Below are 22,316 nucleotides of genomic sequence, written 5' to 3' on the forward strand. Positions count from 1 at the left end.
TTGATTGCCCTGGGCACAAAGTGGGCGGGGGGGGGGCAAGCCTGCATCAAGTCCTCGCTCCTCCCTCAAAAATGCTGCAAGCCAGCTGATTGCCACTGGCAGGAGGCAGGGGAAGGAGTAGGAGGCGTGCCAAGTCCTTGCTCCTCTTCCCTCCCTCCTGCCTGGGGCAATCAACTGGTTTGCGGTGTTTTAGAGGGAGGGGAGAGGAGCAAGGACTTGGCACGCCTCCCCCTCCTTCCCCTGCCTCCTGCCAGCGGCAATCAGCTGGCTTGCAGCATTTTGGAGGGAGGAGCGAGGACTTGATGCAGGCTCCCCCACACACATCCTGCCCAGGGCAATTAGCTGGCTTGTGGCATTCAGGAGGCAGGGGGAGCCTGCGTGCTGAGTCCTCGCTCTTCCCCCCTCCCTCCTGCCTCCAAAACGCCACAAGCCAGCTGATTTCTGGGGGCAGGAGGAGAGGGAAAGTACTGATCTGCGGGGTCTGCCGACTGAGGGGAGGCGCTGTGGTGGGAGTAGGAGGCTGCCAGCTGTGGAGAAAGTAGGTGGTCAAACAAGTGAAGAGTGAAGCATTGCACAAGTTTAAAGGAGTATGTTCCCTAATTGATCAGCAATGTAACAACGAAACAATGTTAAGCGGGACAACTTTAAGTGAGGAGTTACTGTATTTCAAATGTGTTTGCTCCTGTGGTAACTCCCACAAGGTAGTTTACATCCAGTCTAGCCTGCACATTGTGAATGGATTATTCAAGTTGATGGCCCATCAATGAACACAATGGGCCATGGAAGAAGCTTATCCCTACCCGATGAACTTTCCTCTGAATGTTCTAGCCAGAATATGGGTAATGGCCCCTGCTATGACTCATCGAAGCATGCAAGAGCATGTGACCAGCTTATGTGACACTGGTCTCCATCTTGTGCATGTACTTTTCCACTAACTGTGCTGGAGGCTGTGTTTGGGACAATTAAATTCCCTCCACACTGAAGCTGTAAAACGGGAAAGTGACATCACTTGGCCTCACTTCCCCCCCAACTCAATACCTGGAAACACCTCAGGAGCAAAGACTTTGACTGGGAAGCTGGTCCCAGGCTGGAAAGGAGTCCCCTCAGCCTGTGTATGGAAAATTTGTGAACTGTTTGTACCATCAAGGTGAGACACTGCTTGATTCGAATCCTGTCTAGTTTATAGAACTTAGATTGTGATTGTGTTTTATTTCTTAAGTAATCTACTTTGATTTGCACATTTCTTATAATCACTTACAATCTTTCTTTCGGTAGTTAATAAATCTGTTTTATGTTTATTTATTTATTTATTTTTACCTAGAACAGTGTGTTGTTTGAAGTTTAAAGGGAAATCTGCTCAGGAACAGAGGCTGGTGCATGTCCTCTCCACATGAAGGAGGGGCGAACTGGGTAAATAACTTACACTGGTCAGGCTTCTGACCATGGCAAGATGGTATAGCTGTGGGTTCCTAGGCTTGGGAGCTGGGGTGGAAGTGGCTGGAGCCTGCGTATTGTTAGTCCATATATGGATGGAAAAAGCATTCGTGTAACTCACTAGGGTGTGTCCCTGCCTGTAAATATTTGTGTGACTGGAGAACTGGGAGAGGTCTGCAGTTTGTGGGAGAGGGAGCCCAGGCTGCTGAGACAGAGAGCTCAGTGGTATCCCACTTTCAGGCTGCACCCCAGAGAAGTACATATCACACACACACACCCTGGCTCTTCCGCAGAGATGAAAGATGACACAGGCAGAAGAGAAGAGCAAGGAAGTTCTGCTGTTGCTGCTGGTTTCCAGTGCTCTGGTGAATGTCCTCAGACAACCCCCGTGAAATACATATACAATCTTCTGCCGTTTCTGAGAGTTGCACACAGCAGCGGAGAAAAGGAAAATTTTGTAAACAGAAGAAAAAAAAAACTGGTGGGGGATACAGGGCTGATATAATATACCAAATAACTTTTAGGATATTTTGTGCAACAGACCAGAGTTCAAGTCAACGGGGTACCTTTAAATTAGAGCTTTTTTCACCAGTCTGGGCATAACTAATCAGTGAACATACACATCTAGAAAGAAGCCTATGTCAAGAGTATTACTGTTCACCTGGTTTGGAATCTGGGCTTGATGATCTGGTTAGCTTTTGGACCTTGCGCACTGGTCTGGTTGCTTTCTTCTCCTTGCTTTTCTCAGGGGGTTTCTCTTTCCCTGTTGAATCCTCTGAAAAGCAGACAGTATGTGTGAACTGTTAGTTGATACCCCATGGGAAGGAAAAATAAAACTCAGAAGCTAACTTGCTTCAGCATTTACCTTGATTAAGTGGGGATTAGTCAGAGAACTGCAGCATGATCACTCCCTAGGTCATAGCCACTACCTTAGAATCCAGCAGATCCATCTGCTATAGAAAGAGCTAGGTACATAAGAACAGCCATACTGGGTCAGACAAAATGTCCATCAAGCCCAGTATCTTGTCCTCTGACAGTGGCCAATGGCAGGTGCCCCAAAAGGAATGAACAAATAGGGTATGGATCGCTTGATGATAACCTGTCACCCAATCCATTCCTGCCCATCCTGGCTAATAGCCATTGATGGACCTATCTTCCCTGAATCTATCTAGCTCCCTTTTGAACCCCATTATAGTACTGGCCTTCACAACACCTTCTGGCAAGGAGTTCCAGCGGTTGACAGTGCATTGTGTGAAAAAATACTTCCTTTTGTTTGTTTTAAACTTACTGCCTATTAACTTCATTTGGTGGCCCCTTGTTCTTGTATTATGAGAAGGAGTAAATAACACTTCCTTATTTACTTTCTCTATACCTCTCATGATTTTAAACCTCTATCATATCCCCCTTAGTTGTCTGTTTTCCAAGCTGAAAAGTTCCAGTCTTATTAATCTCTCCTCATATGGAAGCCGTTCTATACTCCTAATAATTTTTGTTGCCCTTTTCTGAACCTTTTCCAATTCCAATACATCTTTTTTGAGATGGGGCAACCACATCTGCACGCAGTATTCAAGGTGTGGGCATACCATGGATTTATATAGAGGCAATATGATATTTTCACTCTTATTGTCTATCCCTTTCTTGATAATTCCCAACATTCTGTTCGCTTTTTTGATTGCCGATGCACACTGAGTGGATGATTTCAGAGAACTATCCACAATGACTCCCAGATCTCTTTCTTGAGTGGTAACAGCTAATTTAGACCCCATATCTGTATATATATAGTTAGGGTTATGTTTTCCAATGTGCATTACTTTGCATTTATCAAGATTAAATTTCATCTGCCATTTTGTTGTTCAGTCACCCACTTTAGTGAGATCCTTTTGTAGCTCTTTGCAGTCTGCGTAGGACTTAATTATTTTGAGTAGTTTTGTATCACCTGCAAATTTTGCTAACTCACTGTTTACTCCTTTTTTCCAGATTGTTTATGAATATGTTAAATAGGACTGGGCCCAGTATAGATCCCTGGGGGACACCACTATTTACCTCCCTCCATTCTGAAAACTGACCATTTATTCCTACCCTTTGTTTCTTATCTTTTAACCAGTTACCAACCCATGAGAGAACCTTCCCTCTTATCCCATGACTGCTTATTTTGCTTAAGAGCCTTTGGTGAGGGACCTTGTTAAAGGTTTTCTGAAAATCTAAATACACTATATTCACTGGATCTCCTTTGTCCTCATGCTTGTTGACCCCCTCAAAGAAATCTAATAGATTGGTGAACCGTGATTTCCCTTTACACAAACCGTGTTGACTATTTCCCAACAAATTATGTTCATCTATGTGTCTGACAATTTTGTTCTTTACTATAGTTTCAACCAATTTGCCCAGTACTGAAGTTAGGCTTATCGGCCTGTAGTTGCCAGGGTCACCTCTGGAGCCCTTTTTAAAAATTGACGTTGCAATTAGCTATCCTCCAGTCACTTGGTACAGAAGCTGATTTAAATTATAGGTTACAGATGACAGTTAATAGTCCTGCAATTTCACATCCGAGTTCCTTCAGAACTCTTGAGTGAATACCATCAGATCCTGGAGACTTATTACTGTTTAGTTTATCAATTTGTTCCAAAACCTCCTCTATTGACACCTCAATTTGGGACAGTTCCTCAGATCTGTCACCCAAAAAGAATGGCTCAGGTTTCAGAATCTCCCTCACATCCTCAACAGTGAAGGCCAATGCAAAGAATTCATTTAGTTTTTCCACAATGGCCTGATCTTTGAGTGCTCCTTTAGCATCTCAATTGTCCACTAGCCCTAGGGGTTGTTTCTGATGTATTTAAAAACATGTTTTGCTATTACTTTTGAAATCTTTGGCTAGCCGTTATTCAAATTCTTTTTTTGGTCCTTCTAATTATATTTTTATACTTCATCTTCCAGAGTTTATGCTCTTTTCTATTTTCCTCATTAGGATTTATCTTCCACTTTTTAAAGGATGCCTTTTTATCTCTCACTGCTTCTTTTACTTTGTTGTTAAACCACGGTGGCTCTTTTTTGGTTCTTTTACTATGTTTTTTTAAATTGGGCTATACATTTAAGTTGAGCCTCTATTATGGTGTCTTTAAAAAGTTTCCACATAGCTTGCAGGGATTTTACTTTTGGTACTGTACTGTACTTTTTAATTTCTGTTTCACTAACCTCCTCATTTTTGTGTAGTTCTCCTTTCCGAAATTAAATGCTACAGTGTTGGGCAGCTGTGGAGTTTTCCCCACCACAGGGATGTTAAATTTAATTATATTATGGTCACTATTACCAGGCGGTCCGGCTATATTCACCTCTTGGACCTGATCCTGCGCTCCACTTAGGATTAAATCAAGAATTGCTTCTCCTCTTGTGGGTTCCAGGACTAGCTGCTCCAAGAAGCAGTCATTTAAGATGTCAAGAAACTTTATCTCAGCATTCCTTCCTGAGGTGGTATGTACCCAGTCAATATGGGGATTGCTGAAATCCCCCATTATTATTATTATTATTATTGAGTTTTTTATTTTAATAAGCTCTCTAATCTCCCTGAGCATTTCAGAGTCACTAACACCATCCTGGTCCGGTGGTCTGTAATATAGTCCTATTGCTATATTCTTATTTTTCAAGCATGGAATTACTATCCATAGAGATTCTATAGTACAATTTAGTTCATCTAAGACTTTTACTTCATTTGATTCTATGCTTTCACATATAGTGCCACTCTCCCACCAGCACGACCTGTTCTGTCCTTCTGATATATTTTGTACCCTGGTATTACTGTGTCCCATTGATTATCCTTGTCATGGTATATTTCCCCAATCTGAACCTTAGAGTCCAAAAAAATGGGGTACCAGCATGAATTCCTCTAAGCTTAACTACCAGCTTAGCTCTGATAAGCTGCCACCAATCAGGACTTGGAGTGCCTGATAAACTCTGGTCTCCCCAAAACCTTCCCTGGGGACCTCAAGACCTCTCACAACAAAGAAATCTTGAGTCTCACAACAAAGAAATCAGGTTTTTTCTCCCCCTTCTTCCCTCCCTCCAAGGCTTTTCCTCCCTGGGTTATCCTGGAGAGATAGACAGTGATTCAAACTCCTTGAATCTTAAAACAGAGGGATTCCACCTCCACCCCTCCCCTCTTCCCCTCAACCAGAGGCAATACAGATTCAAGCTCCGTGAATCTAAAACAAAGAGGAAATTTACCTTCCCTCCCCCCTTCTCTCTCCCACCAAGTCCCTGGTGAGTACAGACTCAATACCTTAGCATTAACAAGAGGTAAAAAATCAATTAGGTCTTTAGAAAGAAAGTTTTTAATAAAAAACAGAAAGAGTAAAGATAATCACTGTTAATTCAAGATGGAATATTACAGGGTCTTTCAGCTTATAGACACTAGAAAGAAAACCTCCTCCAGCAGAAATACAATTTAAAATACTTCCAGCAAACTATACATTTAAAACTCTACCAGCCAGATACACATTTGCAAATAAAGAAAACCAATTAAAAAGACTAAAGCCGCCTTTATCCTGATACTTACTAGAATTAGAACAGAAGAGATTTTTTTAGAAAGATTGGAGGAATCTGCTTACTTCTGGTCCCTCTCAGACCCCAGAGAGAACAATGCAAACCCCAAAAAACACAAACAAAGGCTTCCCTCCACCAAGATTTGAAAGTATCTCGTCTCCTGATTGGTTCCCTCTTGGTTGGTGTTGCGGTCACTGTTTGTTAACCCCTTAAGGTGAAGAGAACATTAACCCTTACCTATCTGTTTATGGCTCCCATTCCCCAGGTTTCTGTGATGCTATTATATCAATGATCCTCATGTAAATACTAGGTGCTCGAGTCACCCATTCTATTAGTTTAGACTCATGATTTAAATGGCATTTTAAAAACGTGTTCCATTTTGGCTGTCCCTATTAAATGATGTAATTGATGGGACTTTTTCATGTTGACTTTTTCTCATCAGATCCTCCCTGTATTTAATCATTCCATCCTCTCCTCTGCATTAGGAAATGGGAACCATATAGATCCTCCCAAAAGGGATGTCCAAACACATGCTCCTATGCACCTGTCAGCTTTCCCCACCTGTTTTTAAAAAAACTGTTCTACAACCTTTTTTAATTTTAAGCACCAGCAAACTGGTTCCATTTTGGTTTAGGTGGAGCCCATCCTTCTTGTATAGGCTCACCTTCCTCTAAGCTTCCCCTGTTCCTAATAAATCTAAACCCCTCCTCTTCTTCACCACATCTCATCCACACATTGAGACCTGCAGTTCTGCTGTCTAACCAACCCTGTGCGTGGGATTGGACAGTTTCAAAGATGCTACCATGGAGGTCATGGACTTCAATCTTTATCTAGCAGCCTAAATTGGCTCCAGGATCTCTCCCCTATCCTTCCTCATGTCGTGGTACCTACATATACCATGCTCACCGGCAGGTTGAAGTTCTACTGCTCTCCAAGGCTACGAGTTAGACTCCACAATGCATTTTTAGGCTTACTCTTATAGCTTGCCCAAACAACACTCAGAATGAACATTTTGCCTCAAACACTGTTTAAATACTAAAACAGCAAAGCCATTAGTATGGTGGTCATAAATAGATAGCTAAGGTTAATGTTCTTTCACCTGTAAAGGGTTAACAAAGGAACCAAACACCTGACCAGAGGACCAATCAGGAAACTGACATAAAACAGCAGGGAATGTTGGGTCTGAGTCTTTTGTCTGTCTCTCGGCTATGAGAGGCTTTTTTCTATCTTCAAGCTTCTATCTTCAGTTTCAAAGTTGTGAGTACAATAAGCAAACATAGGATTTATATGTTTTGTTTTGTATTTACATGTCTGTGTTGCTGGTAATTGTATTTCTTTTTGAGAAGTCTGTTTATTCATATTTCTTAAGTAACCCTGTGTTATTGTCACTTTATGCAGAGATCATATGTTCATGTGTTTTTTTTTCTCTCTTTTTTATATAATAGCTTTTTAAGACTGTTTGAGGTTTCTCTCCTGGGTAGGGCTAAGGAACAAAGGAAGGGAATTCTCTTTGTGGTTTAGATCTACGGAGGGCTCTGCAGCACAGGGAATTGGTGGGAGGGGGAAGAGAGAGTTATCCATCTGTACTTTGGGGTTTGTCTCTTGTGGAATAGAGGAGACATGCTTCTTGGTATTGTGATGATAAGAGATTGCATCAGTAACCTCAGGTTAGCCAGAGAGGAAAGTTCGGGTGGAGAGGAGGGGGAAGGGAAGTGGGTTTTTCCCTTTGTGGTAAGACTCAAGGCTTCTGAGTCTTGGGGTTCCCCAGGGAAGGGTCTGGGGAGACCAGAGGGAGCCAAAACCCTGGAATTTTTTGGATGGTGGCAACGAGATCAAATCTGAGCTGGTAATTAAGCTTAGAGGGGTTCATGCTAGCTTCTCAGGTTATGAACACTAAGGTTCAAATCTGAGTAGGAAGCTACGACATATGCACAGATAACAGCCGTAACAGATCATCAGGAAGTTCACTCTGGGGTTTAGAAGTCATGTTAATAGTTTGGCATACCTGAGCTAATCTTGCTTTTTTATTCTACTGAAGGACAAATTAAGTTTTACAAAGTACATATTAATGCTCCACCTGAATGGGCTACGTCTAGCTCCTTCATTGTTGAATACATGACCTCTAACTTTACATTATACATGCTAGCACATTTAATCCTTGGCTCCCAACCAATCCATCAAAACGTGACAGACTAAATAACGGAGAATTGTACTTTCTGCAACTGTGACTGCAGAATTTGCCACAGAATACACCAACTGGGTATGTCTACACTGCAATTAAACACCCACTGCTGGCCCGTGTCAGCTGACTCTGGCTCACGGGGCAAACATCTACACCGCAATTTTACAGCCCTGCAGCCTGAGCCTGAGTCAGCTGACCCAGGGCAGCCATGGGTGTTTGTCTGCGGTGTAGACATATTCACTGATTCAAAATTGTTCTGCATCATTTAAGTTTTCATTTAAAAAAAAAGAAAAAAAAGACTTAAGCCTTAGCCTTTATGGCTGCAAAGAAAGCATTCAAAAAGTGAGCCAAATGCAAGTCAGTGCATTGTTACCAATGGACTTGTGTAGAATAAGAAAATATGGTATTTTAAAATGCATTTAGCTAAAGTATCTTAACACATTGTTTTAAACTCTAGGGTAGACAGGACAAGATTTATTTTAACATGTGTTTAGCTGATAGAGATGTACCCACGGGTGGGATTCAGAATCAACATACCCACTGAGTAGGATACATGTAGCCACTATCATAATTAAAAAACAAGTCATGAGATTCTATATTAGTCGTATTAATTTTCATAATTAAAGAAAAACCTTAATTACTAAGAGACATGTTCTTGAAGGTGCTGCAGAATTTTCAGGTATGCTGCTGATTTCAGTACCAGATTGGAAAAGAATATAGGTTCAGCTGTCCATACAGTATATGGTGAATATATCTGTTAGATTTTCTGTCCACGTGTTCACTTTTAATAGAACAAGCTCAATATATATTTACAGTATGTACTGTGTATGACTATAGATTGGTTACTTAGAATCAGCTATTTGATATGATCTTTTCAAATGAAGGAGATCATTCCAGACAGCTGGTGTACACGTGGCATACAGAGCGGCATATGGCCAAACTTGCATACAACTCATTCCTCTTACTGAAATGTGTCCCCTGGAAAACGTGAGAAATGGACTAGATGTCTATTTAATTCGGACAATTCTGTTTATATTAAACTTTTAAAGAAAAACTGGATTTCTAGAAAAAAAGAAGGTAAGTTAAACATAATAAGATATCTATGAACATTAGAGTAATCCAGGGGCGGGCAAACTTTTTGGCCTGAGGGCTGCATCAGGTTTCGGAAATTGTATGGAGGGCCAGTTAGAGGAGGGGGCGTGGCCCAGCCCCCACCCTCTATCTGCCGCCCCATCCAATCCCTCTTCTCATTCCTGACTGCCCCCCCAGGATCTCTGCCCCCATTCAACTCCCCTGTTCTCCACCCTCTGACTGCCCCGACTCCTATACAAACTCTTGCCCCTGACCAACCCACCAAACACCCCTGCCCTCTATCCAACCCCCCAGCTTCCTGCCCCCTTACCGCGCTGCCTGGAACACCAGTGGCTGGCGGCGCTACAGCCGTGCCGCCTGGCTGGAGCCAGTCACGCCATTGCCACCAGGCTCTGCAGCTGCGCTGCCCCAGGAGTTCGCAGCCCCGCCAGCCAGAGCATTGCACCAGAGGCGGAGCAAGCTGAGGCTGTGGGGGAGGGGAAGCAGCAGGGGAGTGGCCGGAGGTAGTCTCCCAGGCCAGGAGCCGAGCAGAAGGGTCCCGTGGACTGGATGTGGCTTGTGGGCCATAGTTTGCCCACCTCTGGAGTAATCTGAATAAAAACCCTGAGCAAAAACAGGGGTAGTCTATTTTTTGTCAAGGTCTATATTTCTTGGTCAAGATATAGTCATGGTCCAGACTCTAGAGGAGAAAGTAAGTAAATAAAAATATTTCAGGATCCATTCAAAAGTGTCTGGTGGTCTGGATTTGGCCCGCAGTCCACCATTGACTACCCCAGGTTAGAGCTTCAGCAAAGGAAGCAAAATTGCTTTAAGACAACTTTGTGGCTCCCCAGTCATGGCACTAGTCAAGAGCAGGTCCAGTCCCTGGTGAAATTCTGAACCACCTCAGGGCAGCTCTAAATTGCACCCAGCTTCCCAAAGCCCTTTAAGGCAATTCCAGCAGCAAAGGATCACTGGCAGAACTGTGACCCAAGCCATAATTCCTTCACCAAGGGCCATAAGAAGGGTGGGTCTAACTCTAAATGGGGATTATCACTACTCTAGAAAAATCACCAGTAGACTGATCTGCCAGGTTTACAGCTGCTTTGAACTGACAGAGCGTCACAAGTAGCCAGAAAGGCACCAAAGATTTAGAACTTCATGAATCCATAAAATACAACCTGCAAGTCAGAAGGAGACGTTTAAGTCTACAGAAAGGTAAAAGAAATAGGTTTGGTTACTCAAGATAAATCTTTTAAGTGGTGTCAGTGTAGTGTAGGTGACAGAGCCAGAAATCTGAAGATTATATTACCATGGATACATTTTGAATTGTTTGTATGCTATTTAGCATGTGTCTGATTCTGCTGGCAGAATGACAACAAGCACCTTGCAAGTTAGTCTCAGAAAAGTCAGAAAAATCTCACAACTTTATCATCATCTGGGGAGAGCAGTCATCTGCTGTGGGATATTGTGAAGGTACATCTAATGGACATTTCCAAAACTCTAGGATAACAAATGTGAATTTGAGTGGAAAGGTCAACAGCAGATAGATAACACATAGCTAAGGAGGATTCCACAAGATTTTAAGAGAGAGCTGGGAAAAGCTAAGTTTTGCTTATAGTTCTCAAAGTGAGCACCAACTGACTTTGTAAAGAGTTTAGATTGTTTTCTTGTGCTGATTTTTAAATACATTCAGAGAAAAAAATAATTACATTAAATCATTTTGAAAGTAATTAAAGAACAGGCTTAGTGATAAAAGACCTTTGAATTTTAGAAACTGAACAGTCTCTCACAGGCAAAATGGATCTTTAATACTTATATAACAAAGCCATAAAAGTCCAGAGAGTTTGTGCAGAATTCTACAGTTATTTTTTGTTGGGAGATGTTTGCAGGATAATTTATGTGATCTCAGCATATTTTTAAAACAGCAAGGCATCGCCAAAAAAAAAAAGAAAAAGACAATATTTCTAGATCTACTCTCAATAATGTCCATAACCCCATGTCAGAACCACAACTTACAATATTCTTATATTATGAAATCCCAAATTTAACTGGAAGAGAATGCATAGGAAGAGAGTGTGTGCGCACGCGTGTGTGCGTCTGGAGGGGAAGGTGTTAGAAAATGACTGTCGTATAGGCTTAACATTTTGGAGCTTAGGGAAGGACTGTACTTAAAATGACCATTTCTGAACAAAGATGGCATCTACTGGGACATGTGTTGAATCCTACCCTGGGTTAAAATCTTGAAATATCTTAAGTGGGTGAAAGATGTAAACAATCTTTTTGACAAGTAAAAGTGACAAAAATATTTAAAAAAGCACATAATTCAAGAAAGTTATTCAAATGCAAATTAAACTTGTTTGAACTAAAAACACCATTTAAATTAGCAGCCTTCGAGGCCCCTGGTGAAGTTACAAATATGGCAGAACATACATATGTGGACCATTGAAAGCTTGTTTTGACTGGGTAATTTTGATAAAAAGAGATTGTTGTTCTTTCTGGACATTTTTGTGAGGATCACTTGTCAACTTCTTCAGCTTGGCAGCAAGTTCTGAGCGTGAAGGAAGACGGATCACAGCCACCATTACTTCAGCCAGCATCATTAACACTGGGGCCCAAAGATTTACTATTACACCATTGGTCCTTTTCCTTTGCCTGAAATATGTTCTGCCCAGATAAGAACAGGTATTTGGGCAACATTTATCTTTGGTATGATCCAAGCAACTCCCGAGATAAAAGCCTAAGATCCTCATTACACCCTCTTAGTGTGTCAATTTCCATAGCCACTTTATTCCTCTCATCGCTTCTTTTTCCCTGGCTTAGTGAATCAGAAGCTATTTAACAGTATAATTTTGATGTAGCCAGTCTGACAAACTAATAAGTAGCCTTATCTCAGTAAAAACATTCTACAGACTTGCCAGAGGAAAGTGAGGACAATCAACAGCAGCCAAACATTTTCCAGAGCCAGGAGGAGTGAAGCCAAGGACTTGGAGTGGCTAAATGGGCATGTGCTATACTTGCGGTCTTTCAGCAACTGAACTGTAAGCAAAGCCAGGCTACATTTTAGCATCGTTGGTTACTGTTTTCTTTTTGTCCTTCGTATGCATTTGTCTTAAGAAACAGCATTTGCTTTAACAAAACCTGAGTACTAGTGCTAAAATTGATCCCCTGCCACAAAGACATTTAATGCTATTTAAAAGATTATCATGCAAAGTTTTGTTCTCTACACAAACGGAGGGAATAAAGGATATTACTGAAAACAATTCACTTGCACTGAGTTTTGAACATTTTCATTGTTTCCCTCCCCCATTCCCTTTTTGTGTGTGTATTTATTAAACATTTAAAGAAAAAAGTTCATTTGGTAGTGTAAAATAAGCAAAGCCAAGCCCTTGTGAAAAACTCAAAACCCTGAAATCAAATTATTGTTAACAAAGCAGCAGTAAAGAAACAAAAAAGTAAATTAATAAATCCCCAAGATCCTATCCAATCCTCACAACAGACAAAAACGATGTAGGAGTGCTGTAAGGGAAAAAAAATAATAGCACATCATGACAATGTTTTTTTCATTTCCTGCTAGTTCACCCTTTTTGTCTCCCTTCTTTAGAGAAGAGTTACACAGCAACTTGATTGTGAGAGTTATCCTGGCACCCTCCTTACTGGAAAAAACTTTTCCACTCCTCCTCCTCTTTTGAAAGTTGGATACAGCTGAACCTTCTGTTTCCCTTGAGCTGAGGGAGAATACCTGGTTTGATTTAATTTACCCCTTATAAGAGAAACTAGGATAAGAGTTGTCAAGACAACAAAAGTCCCTTTTTGGGTCCTGAAGTATCTGTACTGTCCAGTGATCTTTTGATTAGCATATGACATGACTTTCCACTCCTGACAATTTAGGAGAAGTTAAGTAACCTCATAGTGGAACACATCACAACACAAAACATCTCCACAACTAATTTTGGGAGTGGGTAATTTAGTCAAAAGGAGTGTTGAAAGGGCAGAATTAAAGATGTTCCACATAGTGGTAGTAATTGTGGTAACTGAAAGGTGTGCATTTGTTAGAACTGTCTGCATTTTTTCAAACGAAAAACTTTACCACAAAAAAGTGGGGTCTCATCAAAAACAATTTTTTGTTTGTGGGAAAAGATCTGATTAAATTTTTCAACGGGAAATTTCAAAATTAAATGAAAAAATTGTTCCACTTCAGTCTGCATTTTTTATTCCAATACAAAATAAAACAATCATTTGACTTATTTAAAAAAAAATCCTGTGGGAGGCAAAAGTTTTTTCAACCAGTTCTAGTGCCTGTGGAGTACAGCAGAGGGTCTCAAACTGGGAGGCTCAGAATGTATTCTGGTGTGGGAAGTTTAAGAAAAAAAAGAGGTACTACACACATTTTATGCTGCCCTCTGCCTTGCCTTCAGAACTAGGAAGGCAAAGAGTGGTGGCTGCTGGCCAGGTGCCCAAAACTCCCGCATCTCACTTAAAATTTCAGTTACTATATACTTTAATGGCTCCGTTTGAATCAATGCCTTCCTCTTTTTAACATTTAGCAAGACTTGCATGTTGATTTTTTTATTGGTGTATTTACTTGTGTGGAAGGGGGGCATAAACTACTATAGACGCAAAGAATGGTGTGATCAAATATGTTTAAGAAACACTGGAATCCAGGATATGCATTATTAGGTAGCTCTACTTTTCATTTCCCATGCGGTTGTGTAGGTTAAGTTGTGTGTGTAGCAACCTTAGATGCTTCTCAAAGAAGCCTGTGTGTATTAATAAGCTTAGATCTGCTTCTCACCTGTTAATTGGAGGGCTATATCTCGATACAACTCCCTACTGATGTTTTGAAATTCCTCTTCATGCCACACCTTTCCATCAGGAGTGCGAATCTTTATCTCAGTGGGATTGAAACCTATGATAAACAGAGTTTTACCTAGATTTTGCAGAATACTTTAAAAACCTTGAGAAAAAAATTGCGCTATTAGGCATTGTCTACACTACATGGTTTTGTTGACAAAACAGTGGAGGTGTACACACTGAAATGCTCTTCCCACTGATGTAACTCCCCTGCTATGCCAACATAATAAAATCACCTCACTGAGAGGTATAGAGCTTATGTCGGTGTAATTAGGTTTAGCAGACACTGCGTTCCTTACATCAGATTTTGGCTGTCATTCTTGTCAGTTTCACGGCTCCAAATTGACAAGAAAGCGAACTCCTGGTTCCCAAGAGGGCTGCTGCTCGGTCTCTGCTTCAAGCTGGGGTGCCACCCAGGCTCCCAACTCCCCACTGGGACCCCTGCCACCTCCCAGGGTCCTGGCTTCCCGCTGGGAGCGCAGCAGCTGACCAGACTCTGAGTGCAGATCTCCCTGAAGGAGGCAAGGTGCCCCAGGCAGCTGCCCCATCACTCCGAGGTGGGAGCGGGAAGGCAAGAAGCCCTGGGGAGCAGCTGGGCTCCTGGTGGGGAGCTACATGGAGCTAAGAGCCCTGGCTCTCAGGGCTGGTCTACACTACGGGGTAAAATCGATTTTAGATACGCAATTTCAGCTATGTGAATAACGTAGCTGAAGTCAAATATCTAAAAATCGATTTACTCACCCATCCTCACCGCGTGGGATCGATGTCTGCAGCTCACCATATCGATTCCCGAACTCCATTGGGGTTGGTGGAGTTCCGGAATCGATATAAGCGTGCTCAGGGATTGATATATCCCGTCTAGATTAGACGCGATATATCGATCCCCGAGCAATCAATTTTAACGCGCCGATACGGCGCGTAGTCTAGACGTGGCCTCAGTCCCCGACACTGCTCCTCTTCAGACGCTGGAAGCACTCCATGTGAGGGCACACACCAAAACAGAAAGAGGGTAGTGCGGACACCAGCCACTGCAGTAATTAATGCAGTGGCTGTACGTCGACCTAACATAGGTTGACTTATCTTCGTAATAGAGACATATCTTTAATATGGTGCCTAAGGCTGTTTTCAGTTGCCAAGGTATATTACATTAGGAGAAAGTGCTACACTGCAAACAGTTGACAAGCACCAGGTTAACAAGGAGCATTACCGAAAGTACAAATAAGGCCTGATTTTCCAAGTCTTATCAGAAATTCATACCTATTCCATATCTCACATTTAGAGAATAAAAGACCAGGATTCATCTTTAGAGATTTCAGAGAAGTGTGTAAACCAATCAAGACATTAGATTTCAAAAGAAGCTACTGTGCACAAAGAAGGGGCTAGGCACCCTTAATCTTTGGAGTGGATTCCACATGTATTTATAGGCAGACCCACTCTCTATTCACTCACAAAAATATCACTGAGTTTAGGGGGAAAGCCGGATCCTAATTTCACAGAAAGGGCCCATTTCTAGCGCATGTGCAACAAACAATTTAAAAGAGGTTCCATTAAAAAAGCTCTTGTGCTCAAGACTGTATTTCCATTATAGTCAGCAACAGCTTTTAAAAAAAAACCTAACTCACTAAATGAGTGAACAATACTTTTAAACAGTATATAAGAATATAATACGGTCATATAATCTAAAGAGACCCCATATTGGATAACCTGAACTCTGAAGGATGTTTTGGTTAATGTCAGTAATTGTACCTTTTGAGGTTTCCGCATTTTTCTCTTTGTAAAAAAAAGTCTAAATTTTATTAAGAAACGATGTTAGAACACCACCATTGCCATTCTAGACTCTCAGAAATTATGGGAGCCTGAAGTTAGGACAAATACTTGGTCTTAATTCTTTGTGTTCATGCTGAAATACGAAGTGAAAAGCTTAAACTTGCACTTCCTGGCTTTTGCGTCAAACCTTTAAACTGTTTTAAATGCAGCTGGTGTTTAACATACCTTGACAAAGCGATTAGAACAAAAAAATTTTTCAGCATTTATAAATTACCAAACGCTGCACAGGACGACATGAAAATGCATCTAGTATGCAGGTAACCTAAGAGAGTAATGAGATCCCATGCTCTAATTTTCTATTTTGACTGGGGAGAAGGTGCAGGAGGAATTGTAAATGATGTAATATACACTGAAGGTGTACATTTAGATGGCATAATTTCTTGCCTGTGGTCATATTTAAATGATTTCTACCCAGACAGACAGAAGTCACAAGCCAATTCCCATATTTTGACACGCAGCACAAACACTGCTTTCTCTCTCTCTCTCCCCCTACATGTAAACAACAAGAGATAGAGGGTCTACATACCTTTATATGTTGGAGCAGGGGGTGCAACTGCCACTTTTCTGACTTTTGGCGTCACTGTGTTCTCCACATTTGTTACCACTATAGGCTGCTCGGCATATCCCAGAAGTTGTCCCTTGCTGCCTAATTCTTCCGAATGCTCCCATTGCTTCCTAATCCGCTCCTTCAGCTTCTCCAATTTAGCATCATGCAATTTAGAATCATGCTGCCTTCGTTTTAAGATTTCCAGCCTGTGGGCACTAGAAGTACTAGTGGAGGAAGGAGAAGATTCTGCCAGCCTTATCCCTTTCAATTCCACATCCTGGCCCGTGCTACTCAAAGGAGTTTTAGTGCTGCTCTCATCTCTTCTGGATCCATTAGTCTTTTCCTCCTCTGATCTTGTAGGGGTTAAAGTTTTAAAAACAGACTCAATGTTCTGCAAAGCATCAATTGCTGGTCGGTCATTCAAATACCTAACAACTGTGTCATCTGCAGCAGAAGAATGTGGGCTTTCAAAATTTCTGTTATGTAAGTCACTTTCATTCCTGTCATATATCATACAGCTCATTCCTTCAGTCTTATCCTGTGCTTCATTACGGTCTAAACCAGACAGCAAACATTTTGCCTCCAATTGACTAGCACTTTGATAAGATGGTGCACCATAAGTCTCCCTACCACAAAAGAAAGTCAACATTAGAAACACAACAGTAAAACCACCACAAACTAGGTTTGAGTTAACTCTGTAGTCATCATCACCTACATGAAGTATACAGTATGAACGCCTGTGAGTTTCTTAAATCAGAGAGAATGTTATTCACTGTATAAAAATCTACCAATTTTAACATTTGTGACGTTCGCTTATACTGCCTAAACTATAATGGTCAGCATAATAATGGTTTCAACATTTGCTGAGATAAACTAACTTTTACACACCAGAAAACCTCTGAAGAGTATAGATTTCTAGATGCCAATTAGAAACACCTATTAGATGACTCATGGAAACAATTACTTTGTTTATTACAATGGGCACTTAATGTTACCTAATATAACGAAAGTTGCAAAAGTTTAAATTATGATCCCATTTTTATATGCTCACTACTTTTCGAAAGTTTCCCTACTTCAGCTGAAATTTTCTATAGTTGGTTTCTGCCTTGAAAGTGATTCCTTCCCACCCCCTGGAAAGTTTGAGCAAAATCCCTTCAGTAGCTTAGGCTTGACAAGAGTGAAAAAAATGTGTGCACAGTTCCTTAAGTTAGCACTTCTTAGTTCAGAAAATGTATAGTAGACAATGAAGCTTCTAAGTTGCAGAAAAAGGAACTTGCATCTGACCTGTGCACAGCATAGAAAAATTGATGAGAAAGGAACTTACCGATCTTTCAGACTGAATTGGGGGTAGAGCAGTGAACTTAACAAGGTTCACTAATCGAGGTGATCAGCTCAGCAAGCTAATTACCTCCCAGTATCTTCCTTCCCAATAGTTCTCTCCCTTTTTAAAAACCCAACAACTGTTAATGGGATGTTAACAGTTTGCAGTATCAAGCAATCAGAAGTAAGAACATTCCAAAAGATAAGGCTGTTTCCGAAGCTGACTGACAATTTCTTTTATGCAGTATTTTAATGCAAATGCGCAGAATCAGAGTTTGTAACATCTACTGATTCAGGGCATGCATAGGTTTTGGCCAAACAAATGAACTGAGTGGGCAAAGCAGTTTTCAGCAGCTTTCCTTGAAGAGAAGGAGGGGGACTGGGAACAGAGTGGCCCAAACACTACAGCACATTTTACAGAAAGAAGAAATTATAACAGCTAGAGTTGCTACATTTTTATAGGAGGGTGGAAGAGTGAGAAGTAGAGTGGACCACAGCTTCTGTTGCCTTAAAAAAAAGGGAGGTAGAATCTAGATACAGAAGACTCAAGTGAAAAAAGGGATCTGCACCCAGGAAGGTACATGCCATCTCTTTGGGCAGCATACTGAGAACAGACAGCCTGGAAAGAGATGGGGTAGAAATGATTCAACCTAGAATATAAGAACGGCCGTACTGGGTCAGATCAAAGGTCCATCTAGACTAGTATCCTGTCTATTAACAGTGGCCAATGCCAGGTGCCCCAGAGGGAGTGAACTTAACAGGTAATGATCAAGTGATCTCTCTCCTGCCATCCATCTCCACCCTCTAACAAACAGAAGCTAGGGACACCATTCTTTACCCATCCTGGCTAATAGCCATTAATGGACTTAACCTCCATGAATTGATCCAGTTCTCTTTTAAACGCTGTTATAGTCCTAGCCTTCAAAACCTCCTCAGGCAACAAGTTCGGCCACAGAGCTGATGTGCGCTGTGTGAAGAAGAACTTCCTTTTATGTTTGTTTTAAACCTGCTGCCCATCTAGTTTCATTGGTGGCCCTAGTTTGTTTCATGGGACCAAGTATAACTTCCCTACCACTTTTTCCATATTTCACTTCATGATTTTATATTAACCTCTAATATATCCCCCTAAGTCTCCTCTTTTTTTCCATGAAAGTCTAGCGCTCTTCTAATCTCTCCTCTATGGGACGCTGTTCCAAACTCCTACTCATTCTTAGTTGCCCTTCCTGAATCATTTCTAAATGCCAGTTATATCTATTTTTGAGATGAGAATGACCATCTGTTACTCAGTATTCAGATGGGAGTACCATGGATTTATATATATGGTAATAGATACTCTCCGTCTTATTCTGCTCTCCCATTTTTAATGATTCTTAACTCCTGTTTATTTTTTTGGACCGCCACTGCACACTGCGTGGACATCTCTCAGAGAACTATCACGATGACTCCAAGATCTCTTTTCCTGATTCGTTGTAGCTAAATTGGCCCCCATCAATACTGGTATGTATAGTTGGGGTTATTTTTTTCCGATGTGCATTTTCTTTACCAATTTTCCACATTAAATTTCATTTGCCATTTAGTTGCCCCAATCACTAGTTTTGTGTAGATCTTTTTGAAGTTCTTCACACGCTCGCTTGGTGGTCTGAACTATTGTGAGCAGTTTAGTTCATCTCAATTTTGCACCACCTTTGGCCATTCTCACTTTTTACCCCTTTCTCCAGATCATTTATGAATAAGTCGAATAGGATTGGTCCTAGGACTGTCCCTTGAGGAACACCACTAGTTAGCCCTCTCCATTCTGAGAATTTACCATTTATTCCTATCCTTTGTTCCCTGTCTTTTAACCAGTTCTCAATCCACGAAAGGGCCTTCCCTTCTATCCCATGACAATTTAATTTACGTAAGAGCCTTTGGCGAGGAGCCTTGTCAAAGGCCTTCTGGAAATTTAAGTACACTATGTCCACTGGATCCCTCTTATCCACGTTTGTTGACCCCTTCAAAGAACTCTAATAGATTAGTAAGACATGATTTCCCTTTACAGAAACCATGTTGACTTTTGCCCAACAATGTACGTTCTTCTATGTGTCTGACAATTTTATTGTTTACTATTGTTTCAACTAATTTGCCTGGCACTGACATTAGACTTACTGGTCTGTAATTGCCAGGATCACCTCTAGAGCCCCTTTTAAATATTGCTGTTACATTGGCTATCTTCCAGTCACTGGGTACAGAATCCGATTTAAAGGACAGGTCACAAACCATAGTTAATAGTTCCGCAACTTCACATTTGAGTTCTTTCAGAACTCTTGGGTGAATGCCATCTGGTCCCCGTGACTTGTTACTGTTAAATTTATCAATTAATTCCAAAATCTCCTCTAGTGACACTTCAATCTGTGACAATTCCTCAGATCTGTCACCTACAAAAGCCGGCTCAGGTTTGGGAATCTCCCTAACATCCTCAGCCTTGAAGACTGAAGCAAAGAATCCATTTAGTTTTTCCGCAATGATTTTATGGTCTTTAAGAGTTCCTTTTGTATCTCCATTGTCCAGGGGCCCCACTGGTTGTTTAGCAGGCTTCCTGCTTCTGATGTACTTAAAAAAACATTTTGTTATTACCTTTTGAAGTTTTGGCTAGCCGTTCTTCAATCTCCTCTTTGGCTTTTCTTATTACATTTTTACACTTAATTTGGCAGTGTTTATGCTTCTTTCTATTTACCTCACTAGGATTTAACTTCCACTTTTTAAAAGATGCCTTTTTCTCTCTCACTGCTTTTTACATGGTTGTTAAGCCACGGTGGCTGCTCTTTAGTTCTTTTACTGTGTTTTTTAATTTGGGATATACATTTAAGTTGGGCGTCTATTATGGTGTCTTTGAAAAGCGTCCATGCAGCTTCCAGAGATTTCACTTTAGTCACTGTACCTTTTAATTTCTGTTTAATAAATCCCCACATTTTTTGCATAGTTCCCCTTTTGACATTAAATGTCACAGTGTTGGGTTGTTGAGATGTTCTTCCCACCATAGGGATGTTAAATGTTGTTATATTATGGTCACTTTTTCCAAGTGGTCCTGTTACAGTTACCTCTTGGGCCAGCTCCTGCGCTCCACTCACGACTAAATCAAGAGTTGACTCTCCCCTTGTGGGTTTCTGTACAAGCTGCTCCAAGAAGCAGTCATTTAAAATATTGAGAAATTTTGTCTCTGCATTTCATCCTGAGGTGACATGTTCCCAGTCAATATGGGGATAATTGAAATCCCCCACTATTATTGAGTTCTTAATATTTATATCTTCTGTAATCTCCCTGAGCATTTCATCGTCACTATCACTGTCCCCTGGTCAGGTGGTCAATAATAGATCCCTAATGTTATATTCTTATTAGAGCATGAAATTACTATTCATAGAGATTCTATGGAACACGTGGATTCACTTAAGATTTTTACTTCAGCTGATTCTTCATTTTATTTCACATATAGTCCCCCTCCCCCGACCTAGTCCCTTTCCGATATATTGATTATCCTCAGTCCTGCAGGTTTCTGTGATGCCTATTATATCAATATCCTCCTTTATCATGAGGCACTCTAGTTCACCCATCTTATTTAGACTTCTAGTATTTATGTACAAGCACTTTAAGAACTTGTCACTGTTTATTTGTCTGCCCTTTTCTGATGTGTCAGATTCTTTTTTATGTGAATGTTCCTCGTCTGATCTGGCCCTTACATTATTCTCTTCCATCCTCTCCTCCTGACCAAAACCTAGAAAATCTCTATAATAGACTCTCCTCTAAGAGAAGTCTCTGTCCAATCCACATGCTCCTCTGCAGCAATCAGCTCTTCCTCATCTCCTAGATTAAAAACTGCTCTGCAACCTTTTTAATGTTAAGTGCCAGCAGTCTGGTTCCACTTTGATTTAGGTGGAGACAATCTCTCCTGTATAGGCTCCCCCTAATGCAAAAGTTTCCCCAGTTCCTAATGAATCTAAACCCCTCCTCGCTACACAATCGTCTCATCCATGCATTGAGACTCTGAAGCTCTGCCTGCCTACCCGGCCCTGCACATGGAACTGGGAGCATTTCTGAGAATGCCACCATAGAGGTCCTGGATTTCAGTCTCTTCCCTAGCATTCTAAATTTGGTTTCCAGGACATCTCTCCTACCCTTCCCTATGTCATTGCTACCTACATGTACCACAACCACCATCTCCTCCCTAGCACTACACATAAGTCTATCTAGATGCCTCGAGAGATCTGCAACCTTCGCATCAGGCAGGCAAGTCACCACACGGTTCTCCCGGTCATCACAAACTCAGCTATCTGTGTTTCTAATGATCAAATCTCCCATTACTAACACCTGCCTTTTCCTAATGACTGGAGTCCCCTCCCTGGAGAGGTAACCTCAGTGCGAGAGGATACCTTAAAACCATCTGGAAGGAGGGTTCCAACTATGGGAAGGTTCTCTCTGCTCCTGTTGACTGCTCTACTTCCCTGGGCCGTTCATCCTCCTCAACAGCGCACGGGCTATCTAACCAGAGGTGAGACAATTCTACAGTGTCCC

The 22,316-nt window shown here is 41.3% G+C and overlaps 1 protein-coding gene across 3 annotated transcripts in view; it reads right to left on the bottom strand.

The window, feature by feature from the left end:
* CEP350 (centrosomal protein 350) overlaps positions 1-22,316 on the bottom strand; it is a 166,940-nt gene that overhangs the window by 115,612 nt on the left and 29,012 nt on the right. For all 3 annotated transcript variants that reach the window (XM_075067898.1, XM_032796177.2, XM_032796172.2), the window contains exons 6-8: positions 16,431-17,077; positions 14,019-14,132; positions 2,096-2,209 (exon numbers count right to left, since the gene is read on the bottom strand). In XM_075067898.1, the coding sequence (XP_074923999.1) occupies positions 2,096-2,209; positions 14,019-14,132; positions 16,431-17,077 (875 nt within the window). The remainder of the gene's footprint in view (positions 1-2,095; positions 2,210-14,018; positions 14,133-16,430; positions 17,078-22,316) is intronic.

The sequence above is a fragment of the Chelonoidis abingdonii genome, chromosome 7, assembly GCF_003597395.2.
Source record: "Chelonoidis abingdonii isolate Lonesome George chromosome 7, CheloAbing_2.0, whole genome shotgun sequence".
Lineage (NCBI taxonomy): Eukaryota > Metazoa > Chordata > Testudines > Testudinidae > Chelonoidis > Chelonoidis abingdonii.